General features: G+C 34.5%; 1 protein-coding gene across 2 annotated transcripts in view; it reads right to left on the bottom strand.

Moving 5' to 3' along the window:
- The window catches only part of LOC149794535 (NAD(P)H-hydrate epimerase-like), a 192740-nt gene extending 181247 nt beyond the window's left edge, over positions 1 to 11493 (bottom strand). For both annotated transcript variants that reach the window (XM_089968790.1, XM_089968791.1), the window contains exons 1-2: positions 11420 to 11493; positions 6506 to 6665 (exon numbers count right to left, since the gene is read on the bottom strand). Coding sequence is in view for 1 of the 2 variants with exons in the window: in XM_089968791.1 (XP_089824917.1) it covers positions 6506 to 6627 (122 nt within the window). In the remaining variant the exon portion in view is untranslated. The remainder of the gene's footprint in view (positions 1 to 6505; positions 6666 to 11419) is intronic.
- Between the last annotated feature and the right edge of the window lie 5896 nt (positions 11494 to 17389).

The raw sequence follows: 17389 nt of genomic DNA, 5'->3' as shown, positions 1-17389 counted from the left end.
AGTGTGCCCCTAAACTGAATATGTATTTGATTTACTAGTGTTCTCCTACCCCGAATGTGTGCCTGATTTACCAGTGTGCCCCTAAACTGAATATGTATTTGATTTACTAGTGTTCTCCTACCCTGAATGTGTGCCTGATTTACTAGTGTTCTCCTACCCTGAATGTGTCCCTAATTTACCAGTGTGCCCCTAAACTGAATATGTATTTGATTTACTAGTGTTCTCCTACCCTGAATGTGTGCCTGATTTACCAGTGTGCCCCTAAACTGAATATGTATTTGATTTACTAGTGTTCTCCTACCCTGAATGTGTGCCTGATTTACCAGTGTGCCCCTAAACTGAATATGTATTTGATTTACTAGTGTTCTCCTACCCTGAATGTGTGCCTGATTTACCAGTGTGCCCCTAAACTGAATATGTATTTGATTTACTAGTGTTCTCCTACCCTGAATATATGACTGATTTACCAATGTTCCCTTACAATGTATCTGTGCCTGATATACCAGTGAGCATCTACCCTGAATGTGTACCTAATCTAACAGTGTGCATCTACCCTGAATGTGTGCCAGATTGATCAGTGTGTCTCTAACCTGAATGTGTGCCTGATTTACCAGTGTGCCCCTACCATGAATGTATGCCTCATTTACCAGTGTGCCCCTAACCTGAATGTATGCCTCATTTACCAGTGTGCCCCTAACCTGAATGTATGCCTCATTTACCAATGTGCCCTGAATGTGTGCATGATTTTCTAAGTCTGCCACTTCACTCAATGTGTGCCTGATTTGCCAGTATGTCCCAGACCTGACTATGCCTGATTTACCAGTGTACTCATGGGCTTGGTGTACACCTACTTTACTAGTGTGCCCCTGCCCTTAGTGTGTGCCTGATTCACTATCACATAAATTGTTATGTAATACAGTCTAACTCTTTTTTTTTTAAAATTGACAGTGACATCAACAAATACATATTTTGTCCTTTAACAGTTTAATGATTTACTTCTTTAACTTTTATTTTCTAATTAAGTTAGTTTTTACTTATGGTAAATTATAATTACAACCACTCTACAATTTATATATCTTCTTTTGTGCTGCTCAGTTCTGTGTTGAAATTTAGTTGTGCCAGGGTTCTCAATATATGCATACCATTGGGTTTTGATGCTTGGATTTAAAATGTATCCAATTTCTGATGCACGAAAATCTCTACCATCGAGTTTTTATCATGCATGTTGATTTGGTCGTCAGTCCCCTTGATCTAGCCCTGGCATAACTTTCTAATGAGTACAATACTGTCCATGCAAAACTTACTTTATGTACCGGTGATCGACATTACCTAGACTACCGGCCAATAACAATAAATCTAAGTCAAATTGATATGAACTGGGTTGAACTAACAGATCAATAGTGTTATGGTTAGGTGTGCATAAGCGAACCAAGACTGTTTTGACATTTATGACAGTGGAAAAAGGAATCAATTATGACTTGACTGGATCAATTATGACTTGATTGGATCAATTATGACTTGATTGGTTTGATTGCCCATCAGATAAAAATCAATAAAACAAAAACTATGCCAGCTGTCAATGGTAAGCAGACAAACTTTGTGTCTTATTGGTGATTAACTGGAGAAAAGTTTAAAAATCTTGGTGTTTTAATTATTGTATTTCTCAATAAGAATTTTCAAGATATTACATTCAGTGATTTATTTCTTGCTTTGGAATTACTCAAAAGTGAGGAATGAGGATGAATAATTTTGTTAAATTAAATATATTTGTGAACTGTTAAATCACAATGACTCAAAGCATGTTTTTTTTCTGTCCCAGTATCAGAAACATCCCGCTAATGAAGATCATTTTGACCCTGGTTCAATAGTTTTTGTGTATGACAGATCATATCTTGTTAACACTTCTTGGATGTAATGCATCCCTGCTTCATAAATATACTGGTTCTTGTGTTCCTGGTTCAAGGATGTACAGGGTCTTATATCCCTGGTTCAATATATATATATATATATATATATATATATATATATATATATATATATATATATATATATATATATATATATATACAGGTTCCTGCATCCCTGCTTTACAGATATACTGATTCTTGTATCCTTGGTTCAATAAATATACAGGTTCTTGTGTCCATGGTTCAACAGATATACAGGTTCTTGTATCCATGGTTCAAGAGATATACCAGTTATTGTGTCCATGCTTCATAGATATACTGGTTCTAGCATCCCTGGTTCAATAAATATACAGGTTCTTATATCCCTGATTCAATAGATATCTAGGTTCTTATATCCCTGGTTCAATAGATATACAGGTTCTTGTACCCATGGTTCAATAGATATACAGGTTCTTGTATCCATGGTTCAAAAGATAAACATGTTCTTGTGTCTATGGTTCAATAGATATACCAGTTCTTGTGCCTTACAATTAAGCTAATAAAGGGATCATTTACATATCAATACACCAATGACCATGTCTTTCAATCAAAAGAAAGTGTTAACATTTCATGTTTGCTTCATAGAGTTGCTGGCTGTTAATTTCAATGATACATGGAATGGTTTAATCTAATTTCAACAACACATGGACAGGTTTAATTTAATTTCAATGACACATGGTATTTTTTAATTTAATTTCAGTGACACATGGCATGGTTTAATTCAATTCTTATGGGTTCACCCTACTGTGACTTTCAAACTGTAAAATAAATCCAGATGGAACATTTTATGAAGTATGATCTACGACTCTCCAATTTCATTTCTATTAACAATTTCAGCTGAACATGTTCGCAGCATCATGTTGATCTGGATGCTGTGATCAAGAAACTACTAGTACTTTTGTTGCTGAGTACAGGATATGTGAATGGGTTTCAACACTTTTGGGGCAAGTGGAATTGGGAGGCATAAAAAGTATTTTTAAGCCACATGCCCCAGATCATTGTGTTAAACAAATTATTTTGAACACTGAAATCACAGGACACTGAGAATTATTTAATTTGAATACAAGCAAGTAAAATTTACAAAACTGCTATTCCAGGACAAGTGCTTTTCCCCCATTTTAAACAAAGTCTGACAAGCACTACTTTTCATATTCTAATCACATTATCTGCCATTATCTGGCCAATCATACCATCTGGGCATTCTGAATGCTTTAATCTAACCTCTCTTCATTTAGCCATCTGGGCATTCTGAATGCTTGAATCTAACCTCTCTTCATTTTGCCATCTGGGCATTCTGAATGCTTGAATCTAACCTCTCTTCAATTAGCCATCTGGGCATTCTGAATACCTGAATGCCTGAATATAACCTCTCATTTTGACATATGGGCATTCTGAATGCCTGAATCTAACCTCTCTTCATTTTGCCATCTGGGCATTCTGAATGCTTGAATCTAACCTCTCTTCATTTAGCCATCTGGGTATTCCAAATGCCTGAATCTATCTCTCTTCATTTTGCCATCTGGGCATTCTGAATGCCTGAATGCCTGAATCTAACCTCTCTTCATTTTGCCATCTGGGCATACTGAATGCTTGAATCTATCTCTCTTTAATTAGCCATCTGGGCATTCTAAATGCCTGAATCTAACCTATCTTCATTTTACCATCTGGGCATTCTGAATGCTTGAATCTAACCTCTCTTCATTTTGCCATCTGGGCATTTTGTATGCTTGAATCTAACCTCTCTTCATTTAGCCATCTGGGCATTCTGAATGCTTGAATCTAACCTCTCTTCATTTTGCCATCTGGGCATTCTGAATGATTGAATCTATCCTCTCTTCAATTAGACATCTGGGCATTCTGAATACCTGAATGCCTGAATCTAACCTCTCTTCATTTTGCCATCTGGGCATTCTGAATGCTTGAATCTAACCTCTCTTCAATTAGACATCTGGGCATTTCAAATGCCTGAATACCTGAATCTAACCTCTCTTCATTTTGCCATCTGGGCATTCTGCATGCCTGAATGCCTGAATCTAACGTCTATACATTTTGCCATCTGGGCATTCTGAATGCTTGAATCTAACCTCTCTTCATTGAGCCATCTGGGCATTCTGTATGCTTGAATCTAACCTCTCTTCATTTTGCCATCTGGGCATTCTGAATGCCTGAATGCCTGAATCTAACCTCTATACATTTTGCCATCTGGGCATTCTGAATGCCTGAATGCTTGAATCTAACCTCTCTTCATTGAGCCATCTGGGCATTCTAAATGCCTGAATCTAACCACTCTTCATTTAGCCATCTGGGCATTCTGAATGCCTGAATCTAACCTCTCTTCATTTAGCCATCTGGGCAATCTGAATGCCTGAATCTAACCTATCTTCATTTAGCCATCTGGACATTCTGAATGCCTGAATCTAACCTCTCTTCATTTGGCCACCTGGGCATTCTGAATGCTTGAATCTAACCTCTCTTCAATTAGCCATCTGGGCATTCGAATTGCCTGAATGTAACCTCTCTTCAGTTTGCCATCTGGGCATTCTTAATGCTTGAATCTAACCTCTCTTCAATTAGCCATCTGGGCATTCGAAATGCCTGAATCTAACCTCTCTTCATTTTGCCATCTGGGCATTCTGAATGCTTGAATCTAACCTCTCTTCATTTTGCCATCTGGGCATTCTGAATGCTTGAATCTAACCTCTCTTCAATTAGCCATCTGGGCATTCTGAATACCTGAATGCCTGAATCAAACCTCTCTTCATTTTGACATATGGGCATTCTGAATGCCTGAATCTAACCTCTCTTCATTTTGCCATCTGGGCATTCTGAATGCTTGAATCTAACCTCTCTTCATTTAGTGATCTGGGCATTCTGAATGCTTGAATCTGACCACTCTTCATTTTGCCATCTGGGCATTCTGAATGCTTGAATCTAACCTCTCTTCATTTTGCCATCTGGGTATTCTGAATGCTTGAATCTAACCTCTCTTCATTTAGTGATCTGGGCATTCTGAATGCTTGAATCTGACCACTCTTCATTTTGCCATCTAGGCATTCCGAATGCCTGAATTTAACCTCTCATCATTTATTCATTCACATCCTCAGATACTACAATAAGTGGTCTTTGATAACTGTCCCATGCATGCAAGTTCTATTACCACCTAACTGCATACCCAGTTTAGTGACCAAATTATCAGCCAAGCAACACTTTAAAGAGAGCAAACCCAGTATTATTAATTGGCAGTGTTTTAAGCAGCATTGTGTTTGTCAAGATACTCATGAGCATATCACCCTTTCATTTCAATCCACTGCATCAATGCAGTGAAATTACTGAGGGACACATTATCCATATGAGTGTCCATTTCCTTTATGAATATATTACATGACAACAAGGAGTCTTTAATTGTTTTCAATGATTATACAAGGACAACTATATTGTGTTATATTGCATTGGAAGTGTGCTGATTAAAGTTAATTATGGAGTGGTTGGTGTTTGCTTTTAAACAACAAATTTATATTATGATTACTTGGTAGAAGTAGATGACCAATTAGGTGATCTTTACTTCTCTGGATAAAATGTGTTTAGTAAATTATTTTTATACGATAATGAAATAATGATAAGGAAAATTCACATAAAAATAGAGGGATAAAATGTAAGGCTGCCACTCAATCTGACGTATCTATTTCTACAAAGAGCCACTAACTGTGGCAGCAAAAACTATCAAAATGTAACAAGACTAAAAGACAGAAATTTCAGCCACATTTGGTTTATAATTATCCATAGCTTGAATTCACTGAGTCTGAAGGAAAGACATTTTGCAGCTATGGCAAACAATATCCAAAACTGGCAAGGGTTGGATATTCAACCAGTGTTTTTGGCCAATGAATCTGACAAACTCAGGATTGAATCAATCATGTCTCATGCAGGTTTTGCACCAAAAAAGCCTGTGCAGCATGGTATATGCATGACATCAGCCAGCATGGGCAGAAACTCCCATGCTAACATTCCACTTGGAAAGGCCATTTTAAAAACTAAATGGGAATGAAATGAAAAATAATATAAAATGATAACTGTCTTTAACACAGCCTGCACTCTATTTCTGACATGGAAATAGTGTGTGCATTCCAGGAGAAGAACAGGGTTAAATTTAGGGCAAGTGACTTTACTCTGTCAATAATAAAATCTCAAGAAAGAAGTTAGGGAATGTCTGAATTTCAGTAAATTCACTTTTGTTCTTGCTGATGGAAGTATGGATGCTTTCATAGCAGAGCAAGAATACTTTATATAAGGTACTCTGAAAATGTAAAACCTTTTTGAGAAGAAAAAAAATATGTTGCAGGCTATTTTGTTTTCTTGTTAATTAAAATGCATACATATCAAGTTTAAGAAAAAGAGTGAAATTTTGTGACAAGTGAAAATGCAGGTGGGACAAAGTAAATTTTCTCACACCACTTGTCCTCGACAAATGGGTGGAAACGAAATTGGATCAGTCCTGACAATTCTTTCAGGTTTAAAATACTCATCATCTACCATTAGTATTCTTACTAAAACTTACTTACCCAAGAAACTTCAGCTTCCCAATTTCAACTGCCATGTTGTGTGTCAACAGATGACGAGTAAAGAGCAGATGACCAGTGATGACTTGTGTGCGAAAAGCAGCACGAAGAAGAATTCTGCTCATCAGACACGGTTATCTCCCTTGAAGAAATTTACTTTGACCTAATAGAGAAAAATTCAATCGTTTACATTAACAGCTGATTAAGTAATATAGCCCTTTGTTTAAATCCTACCAAAACAGGATGGGTTAATCCTCAAGGCGTGTCCCTATATTAGCCCCTGGTTTAAATCCTACCCAAACAGGATGGGTTAGTCATTGAGGCATGTCCCTATATTAGCCCCTGGTTTAAATCCTACCCAAACAGGATGGGTTAGTCATTGAGGCGTGTCCCTATATTAGCCCCTGGTTTAAATCCTACCCAAACAGGATGGGTTAGTCATTGAGGCGTGTCCCTATATTAGCCCCTGGTTTAAATCCTACCCAAACAGGATGGGTTAGTCATTGAGGCATGTCCCTATATAAAGTACTTTATTCCAATTTCCTCAGTATGATATAACATTTTGAGTTTTTCAAAACTAGACATTAAATGTATAACAAGGAATGCATTAAGAAGGAATGTATTATAAGTAATGAATTGACAAGTACAAAGATTGTATAACAAGGAATGTATAGCAAGGAAATTTTAACAATGGATGTATAACAAGGAATAAAAAAAATGGATGTTTAACATGGAATGCATTAACAATGGATGTATAACATGGAATGCATTAACAATGGATGTATATCACGGAATGCATTAACAAGTACAAAGATTAAGACAAGTACTCAGCATTGATATATAGGATACATGAATAAAATTGTATTATTCATATCAAGGATAATTTAGTAAAATTTCAGCATTGATATCCAGAACAAATTAGTAAAATCTCAGCAGTTATATCTAGGCCAACCAAATATCTAATCTTTTTTCCTTCATTCAAAATCAAGGTGAGCTTGTTTTAACATCAAAATATTGCGGTATATGTTTTTATGAAAGAAAATAAAATAGGATGGTGCATTACATCATGAAAATCTGACGAATAAAAACTTTTGTTCCATACAACAAACAAAACTTCTACTGGCTGTGATGGTACTGCCACTGCAAATGACAATGTCAAAGTTAATTCTTTGGTCTTATGCTAAAACTTGATATATATAATAAGAGTTGGGTATTGCCAGAAATAATGCACAATAATACATATCATGATGATTGTCTGGTATACAATGTGTATCACAATACACAAAAACAAGCAAGTCAATATTGCAAATTAAACATTGTTTATATGACTACATAAATGCATTTGAGAATTTGACTACATACATGTATTTGGGAATTTGACTACATACATGTATTTGGGAATTTGACTACATACATGTATTGGGGAATTTGACTACATACATGTATTGGGGAATTTGACTACATACATGTATTTGGGAATTTGACTACATACATGCATTGGGGAATTTGACTAAATACATGTATTTGGGAATTTGACTACATTTATTGGGGAATTTTACTACATACATGTATTTGGGAATTTGACTACATACATGCATTGGGGAATTTGACTACATACATGTATTTGGGAATTTATTGTCTTGCTATCTTCCTTTCATATTCACTAACCATTGCTGAGATACTCTAAGATTAAAAATAATAAACAACGCTAATATTATGCCATTTTAGGAGATTTTAAAATAACACTAATATTATGATTTTTTAAAGAAGTTAAATTAATAACCAATCATTGCAGTAACCATACAGATGCAAACAATACTCAGAAGGAAAATATTACCATTATACAACAAATGTATGGTTTGGTTTTATGGAGCTTAATGCCACTTTTTAGCACAAGATAGACTGTACATGGCAGCCAGTTTTTCTGGTTTACGAAGAATGCAAGAAGACAAAAACACATGTACTTTCATATCAGGCAAAAATTAATAACTGATGTCTTATGGTGAACTAAAATTCCTTGTAAAGTAGAATTTTAAGAGTGTGTGTAACAGTAACTTATTTAGATACAAAAGATAAAAGGGGAGAGTTTTAATGCATGACTAAATATTATTTTTGTTTTCACTTTATTTTAGGGATTCTGTAGAATGATGTTCTACTATCATCCTGTATTGCTAATTTCAGTCTGCACTATGAAAAACAACTGTCCAAGACAATATTCAAATTTAACAATGCACTGATGATATGAAACCTCCTCAATATATAATGAGAAAAAACTTCGGGTTACAGTAGTTGTCACTTTATAGGACCACTGCTGTTCTTTCATAAAAATGTCTTTTCATAAGCAGAGCAAAGTAATTTATAAACATGTACGTCACTATACACTGTTTCTATCTGATGGGATATATTATCTGGGTTGGCCTCTCTTAAAATTAGTGCTCTGTTAGGTTGTTATAAGTCAGTATTTCATTACCTCATGAACTTTTACTTATTGTTTCCTTCACAATAGACAACCATATTTTATGACAATTAATGAATTATATTTTATGTAGGATGAACAACTTATGTATTTAATGCTTTTTGTTTTTGTCTGTATCAAAGTATGAGACACCCATTCATGCCAGTGTTGTGCTGTACCAAAAGTGTGAGAAACCCATTCATGCCAGTGTTGTGCTGTATCCAAGTGTGAGACACACATTAATGCCATTGTTGTGCTGTATCAAAGTGTGAGACACCCATTCATGCCAGTGTTGTGCTGTATCAAAGTGTGAGACACCCATTCATGCTAGTGTTGTGCTGCATCAAAGTGTGAGACACCCATTCATGCCAGTGTTGTGCTGTATCAAAGTGTGAGACACCCATTCATGCCAGTGTTGTGCTGCATCAAAGTGTGAGACACCCATTCATGCCAGTGTTGTGCTGTATCAAAGTGTGAGACACCCATTCAAGCCAGTGCTATGCTGTATCAAGTTTTGTTTGTATGACTTTGCAGTCTTCCTAATAAACTCACATTGCAGAAATTTCTATAAAACTGAGACAGTGAATGGACCTAAAATCTGGAGAAGAATCAGTGACACATGCTAAGTGGGACCTTTAAAGACTTTCATGTACACCTGTTACCAATTTTTAAAGCAAAATTAGGGTTACAAATAATGTTTGATATTGCTATAAAAGCAGACATTTTCAATTTTCTACTTAATTCTTAACTGCTTCATGTGAACTTTTAGGTATTTATTCTGTTATCAGGATTTGTATTAGAATACATAACTGTAATCAGGATCTGTACTAGAATACATGAGTGTGACCATGATCCATACTAGAATACATGGCTGTGACCAGGATCTATGCTAATGAATGAGTGTGTATTGCATCTGTACTAGAATAAATGTGATTGGGATCTGTACTAGAATACATGTGATTGGGAGCTGTACTAGAATACATGTGATCAGGATCTGTACTAGAATACAGGACTAATCAGGATCTGTACAGGAATACATTAATGTGACTAGGATCTGTATTATAACACATGACTGACCAGTATCCACACTAAAATGAACGAATGTTATTCCCAATTATTTCAAAAGCTCACGCTGAAAAATCAACCATAAAAATAAAACAAGGAATAAAATTTTCAAGCCCTACTATTATTTTTTCATCAAACCCTCCAATATTCTGAAAATTCCACTTTTTCTCACATAAAAGAGAACATTTTCTTTCCTCAATTGTCAGTTTTAAGATACCTTGTGTGTTTGGTGAATTATGTGTGTGCATACAATTTTTTTATTAATTATATAACTTGGAACTGTAAGTATATTTTATGCACTTTGTATTAAGTCTTTCATGCCTATGTAAAATGGTCAAATTATCAATCATTCAAAACAAAGTGTGGTAGAAGAAATATAGCAATTTGGTGTGGAAAGGAGAAATATTTACTAAAATTTGCCAAAACTAATTATATTTTCCAATTTTATGATCAGCTGAATAGAAATAAAACATCTCTTTTTGGAAATTTGATGAAAAATATTTGAAATTTTGCCCCATTTATAAGCTTTTCACTGGTCCGATATCTTTTGCCTTCCAGTGTCGTAACATGGTGACAACATCCTGGTCAGTTATGAAACCACTAAATGGCCTTTTTATATCTGAATATCTCACCAAACACAAATTAAATAGCCTTTACAGAAGCACGTACTTAATGTTTCTTCTGCTCAAGTTATGTTTACTTTCTCTTTTTGTATCTGATTTAATATATTGTCAAGGTTGCTTAACATTATGTCGGTAAAAACAACCATCTAGAGTTTACTATATGTAGCTGCATTATCTTTAGAAGTTCTAAACCAGTTGCCACCTGGAAATAGTCATAAAGGTTACCAAATCTTGATTCTTTAAAGTGCTATAGATATGGCATTAGATAAATATCTTTTGATCTTTATTCTTTTCCACAAACAGCAAAAAGAATGTATAAAACAAGAATGAACAACAAAATACCAGTATTTATAACTTTACTACCTTTACAGTATATGTGCAGTTATGTCTTTAAATGTATATTTTTGTCGTCGTTTGTATGGTCGAAATATCCAAGTTCTGTGAATAAACGATCGTACTAGAAGCAGTTCCATGTGGCAACTGCAACAGTTTGAGCAAACCTGACGCACATGCCACTAAAACTATCATGGTAGTGAGAAAATGTCTGAATATCTGACCAGAAACAAATTAAGTCTTTTTTCTGAGGCATGTACTTAAGTTGATGTTTCTTCTTCTCAAGCTAAGTATACTTTCTGTTTTCGTATCTGATTTAATATATATTGTCATGGTTGCTTTATGTTATGTCGGTAAAAACATCCGTCTAGAGTTTATTGTTTTTAATGTTATACAAAATACAGGCGTTAAATATTGTTTCTTCTATCTTGCCTCTTGTACCTTGATAAATAATATTTAACCGGTCGGTTTCAAGGTTTACATTCACCTTACTTCCGCTGTGGGTTAGACTGGTTGCGCGACAACTTGGAAATATAGCGGAATCCCGAATCACCACTTTTTTCTCAAGAAATTGCAAGATTATACAAAGGAACATAAGGAATATAAATACACTGGATCGCCCGGGTTTGTTCATTGAGTACACTGACAATTCAGAATATATGAACATGTATGAATACATCTGAACAGCGTATTTATGCACATGGTGGAAGACACGAAGAGGTTTAAATTTTATGTACCAGTTTGCGGGGAAACTGCAGAATTTAAAACACAAGGTAATGTACTTTTTTTCTACTTTCATCAGTTTTACACCAGTTTTAAAATAGTTTGTGAAATTAAATCTTGAAGAATTAGAATTTTTATTTATTATACACTACTATTGTCATTGAATTGTTAGAATTTTTGTTTATATCATATGCAATGTATTACATGAATACTTTAATCTAATAAAAAAAAAATAACACGAATTAATTGGCACGATACACTCATGGATTGTGAAGATAATGTATTCTAGTCCCATCCCAAATACGAATGTTGATATTTGCATCAAGAAACCCTATCAGTGCCTTGTTAAGTAAGACAATAACGATCATTACTTTTGAAACTTCTTTATTAGTTAAATCTAGAAATAAATTTGTTTCAAATTGAGTTTGATTTAGACAAATACGTGCTCTAATGTTTTTTATATCATTTGGGTTACTACTGCAAACACATAAGTAGTTATGGAGGATAATACAGAATATAGAGCATAGTATGGGAATCAGTATCAATAAATATCAAGTGTGACCATATGGGAATCGAATGAGAAGTTAACATTAAGTATGAGGCTATGACAATGTATGGGAATTTAACATTAAAATGACTATATGTACTACGGGTTCATTGGAAAATGTAATGTGAAAAATGTCTACAGGTCGCCACGGCTGTCTGCACAATCAAGACAGACGGTCTGTATTTATTTATTTATTTATTTATTTATTTATTTATTTATTTATGTATTTATTTATTTACGCACCTGTATTTCCCTCGGTTTATCATTGCTGAAGAATTTAAGTACAATGACTGAAGTGAAGACGATGTATTGTGATGAGCATGCAATGTATATTTCTTATAAACGGAGAGATAGTACGATTACTGTGGCAGAATGACTTCAATTTGACTTATTGTGATTTCTTATCTTTCTTGCAAGAATTTGTGCCGGTGTAATGAATTAAATCGACCGCATAGAATCATGCTCCCCCAGTCAAAATTTTATATAAAAATAACCCACCTATCCCCGGTCATAATTCGTGCTATCGAAAATTTACTTTAAATAAAAGCTTATATACAATGACCCGTCTTAGATAAAAAGGACCCACATAGAAATGTGACCTGCGGGTCGAAACTGCATATAGAAAGATCACACACACACACACACACACACACACACATCCTCGGTCATAATTCGTGTAATAGAAAATTTACTTTATCAAAAAAGCATATGATAATATGACCCCTCACAGATAAAAATGACCTTTGTTAAACATTGACTCCATATTGTTCATGTTGCAATGTCTGAAATTTGTTTAAGATCTAGCAGCGTCTGTGCAGAGGTGACGGTGGCGGTGGCGTCGTCGTGGTCTGTTGTGATGTAGTTTACGTAAGTGGCACCTCGGTTTGTATTTGTAAGGTCTTGAAAAACATGGCTTAAGGAAGTGAAAGTAATTCCGAGATATCACGACAAAAATTGTTTTCATATTTGGTATCTAAATGCATTATATCTGCTGGGCTCCAGCATAAATGTCTCCAGAACCAATGAAGATAATAGAAATAAAATTAAAGAACAAACATTGTGGAATGGAATACGTTGTCCAGTGGTAGAGCTTCGGACCGTATATCGAGAGATCATGGGTTCGATCATCACCGTGGCAATGGTCTTTATCCTTGAGCAAGATAATTAATCTAAATTGCTTCGTACTGATTCTACTCAGGAAGCCAGCGAGAGTGGTTAATATAAATTGTCAGAACTTACTTTTTTTTCGTCTTCTAGATCAAAATCTTAAAAGTCATCACCTAGTGAGTAGATAAGGCATACATGGTAATAGGATAATCATCATGTTAGTTTCAGTTTTGTAACGTTATATTTTGTAACGTAATCCACTCGGTCACCAGCTCTTTCGTTTAATTTTATTCCCAATCAATGTATAATTTTATACAGAAATGCATTTTTGTTGCTAATTATATCAAAAGTCAAACCGTATAAGAGCCTTAACTCTTTCAATGGCTGGTGTACACGTGCTATTGACATCGTGACGCAGACAGGCATATACTGTCCCGCTAGGTGGCGCTCTTGTTATTTTATTAGCTCACCTGAGCAACTGCTCCACTGATCAGTTGAGTTGCTCTGGTGGGTCTGTTGTCCGTCCATCAAAGCTTTTAGCTTGTGTGCACCTTAGACGTTGCATTATATGTACAATTTTAATCAAACAAACCTGACAACAAATTGTATTTCAACAATAACTCGGTTACTGTCTTTAACCATCAATATCCGTTTATATTAACCAGAGTTATTAAACTTCGTTTGAAATTCTACTAGTTTACCTTGTGTTTAATTGTCGACCACATTTAACCAAGCTTGGCAGCAAGTAAATTATTTCCCGAACACTTCAGTTCCTTTCTTGAATTTGCAATATTGTTTATGCCTACAAGAGTTATGCGCCTTTATGCAATATTTAGCAATTTGCGCACTATGGAATTTTGATGTTTACGCCAATCTTAATCAGACTTAAATTTAAATATATTTATACTGGCCCCTGAAACTAATTATAAATACAAGCGTTTAGACATTTCATCTAAGACTGCCGTTTTTAATCTTTTATGCACCATAGAAATATAAATTCCATTCCCATTCAGTCAGTAACCAAGTTGGTAGCAACTTAAAATACATAATGGAAAAAAAAACTTTGTGTATAACCCATGATCTTAATAATGGACTCAGTGTATACGATGCTTGTTTATTTCTTGAACTGCCATATCCCCATATCGGCTTATATTTACCAGAGTTCTTCCCCCTTTTATTTACCTGAAATACTCATTTGTAGCATTGTATGGACAATATTCTTCTGTTCAAGTCGTTTCTTTATATAAACTGGTAATCAATTTTCACCTAAAAAGTAAGTCGGCAGATGAATTGAAAAGAAATCATTGTTCATGTTCAAGACAGCAGCAAATTCATTTTGTCTAATTTTGTTTAAAGTAGGACTTTGATGTCAGCTTAATTCTTGTTCATAACGATCAATCTCGTTAATTTAGGTCACCAGGACAAATTTTAAAAAGCAAGAAAATGCTCCTTGCCGATGGATAATCCGCGAAACGTGCCTTTGACACAAGCATGTGGACCTGACGTTTATTATCCGATACGTTTGGTTTGTAAACTCGTCCGAGCTTTCATCAATGTTAAGACTCTGGCCAGCTTTGGTGATGATTAAATGTAAAATTAAGGTGCTAGAGTGTTGACAAGGCACAATTTGTTTTTATTGTAATGACTATACATACTCATTTTTAAGACAAAAAAGAAAACAACTCTGCATCATTGTTTATTGTATCATTTGTAAGAAGAACAAGTACGTTTTATATGATATAACATAAGTATGACACAATAGAAGCGATCTTCCATTTTTGTTACTTTCTGCATCTTCAGGGGACATTTGAAAAGAAATGATATTAAATGTTAACGCCTATGTTCACTTAACCAGAGTACACAAGAAAGTGGACATAGTTGATTAGCTTCATCTTATAATATGAAGTCATAAAACTATAAAATAAAGTCATTTAGAACGACGTCTTTGTGGAACTAACTAACGTGTTAATGGCTCGTATTTAATAAGATTAATTATTGCCTACAGTTCAACATACATGTTGTTAAATACAGCAAGAATCAAAATATTATCAGTTCATGAAAGTGAATTTTAAATAGTGACAGAATATCGAAATTACAGACAAAAACGTATACATTCTGTTTGGGAGTGTCTTTTTTTAATGAAATTAATGGCCTTTCGACTATTACCACTACTTTTGAAGTGTATTATATTGAAAGGTAGTTTTCTAAGAAACATATCTGAATGCATGTAGGCATATCTAAATAAACTTCCATACTGAATTATTGAAAATATAAACATAAAGACTGATGAGACGTGCAAGCCCAAGTCCTACAAATACTTCGACAATGTGTATTTTCAGACATGTCAACTAAACAGTGCCGGATTACCAAGTAGGCAGAGTAGGCACCGGCCTATGGGCCCCACGCCTTTTAGGGGCCCCGCGACAACGGATCAAAATAATATTGATTTGATCTTGAAAGAAAATTAAAATCAGGCTTTCTTAAATTGTTTACAAAAGTTAGAACAAATGAAATAGTTTTAATATTATTTAATAATGTTTTGTTTAATAACAAAAAATGTTAATTTGTTTAATAACTAATAATTGTTACTATTTGTTGCGTGTAATAAAATTGGCTTGTTAAAATTGTTGGTTGGTAAAATTAAAAACTTATTAGGAGATAATTTGCGGGGGGGGGGGGGCGCAAGATTTCGACTGTGTAAGGGCCTCCACGTGCTTAATCCGGCACTGCAACTAAACAATTAAAACACTTTTCATTTATAGTTATGTTAAAAAATATGCGCACACATTGTTGCACACTTAGATAGGCTACTAATTAAGTTTATTCTCAATATCTTCTCAGACACAAAGCAAATTGATGATGTTCGGGTCAAAAGTCTATCAAGATGCTTCAAGTCCTTAACATGGTATCATACAGTGGTGTACTGTTTTAGGTAGACCATATTAATATCCTCCTCCCTCTTTCTGTCGCAGCTTTTCTGCGTCATGGTTGCTTGTAACAAGAGACTCACGAAGTGTCTTTTATAAACATATTTATGGTATTCTCGTGGTACAAAATCCCCAATACGGCCTGGAGTATCAACATCGATGGCAGGGTCAAGGTGGTCATTTCTGTTCTTTATCAACACCGGTTTATCGTTATTGGAATTCTCGATATCAGTTTATATGCTAAACACTTGTAGGCATTGGATCTACACTTTTGACGTAGCAACAATAAAAGTAGATGGATGTGTTAGTGTAGCGAATGCAAGTATTTCCAGATTTGGTAGAAATTGATTACAAAATATTCGACGAGACAAAATGATGGCAAAATATCCATTTTCTATCACTTTAACCATTAATTCATTTTTCTAATGTACATCAAGGGAAAAGAAAACGTAATCGCAGATTCACCTTTACGTGTATAGGTGTTCGATATTGCTTTATTTTGTATGTATTTATGTAAACTTACATTTATTCTATATGTTCCTATATAATTTAGTTATTGATATCGTTAGAGTGTTTGATTAATATAATTAAAAAAACTTTATTGCATGATCTTTCCTGACCTTATGAGGGGATGTGTAATGTATATCTATAATATTTGTAACGATTATTCATGACTGTAAAATTGTAGTCATTATCTGAAGCTTAATTTTGCATAGAGATTTTAGGAGTTTAAGATTGCATAGGATCTATAAATAGATGCTTACGTATGTGGTCACAATTGCTAATAATAATATCAGTAGTAAACGTGATGACAAGTTTTTGTTTTTTCACATTATACAGGTTAGTCGCATGGTATTTAAGAAGAATTAAGTTAATTCTCATTGGATGGGGTTGATCATGTGAATTATTTTTTTTACGATGTTGGAGATTTGCAATTTGTCACGTAGCAGTAGTGAAAATATGCGTGGTTTACACTTTCGCCTTTGTATAAGTAGCTAGGACTGGACAATTTTCTTATTCTTATTTCTTGAGTTCTTTTTGTAACGTCAAGTCTGCAAACGTACTTAATGTTTTCATATATTTTAGGAGAGGAAACATTTGTCTGCA

Source organism: Sinohyriopsis cumingii, chromosome 8 (assembly GCF_028554795.1).
Source record: "Sinohyriopsis cumingii isolate HCF-2022 chromosome 8, ASM2855479v2, whole genome shotgun sequence".
NCBI classification, from domain to species: domain Eukaryota; kingdom Metazoa; phylum Mollusca; class Bivalvia; order Unionida; family Unionidae; genus Sinohyriopsis; species Sinohyriopsis cumingii.
This window is presented reverse-complemented; position numbering and strand designations above follow the sequence as displayed.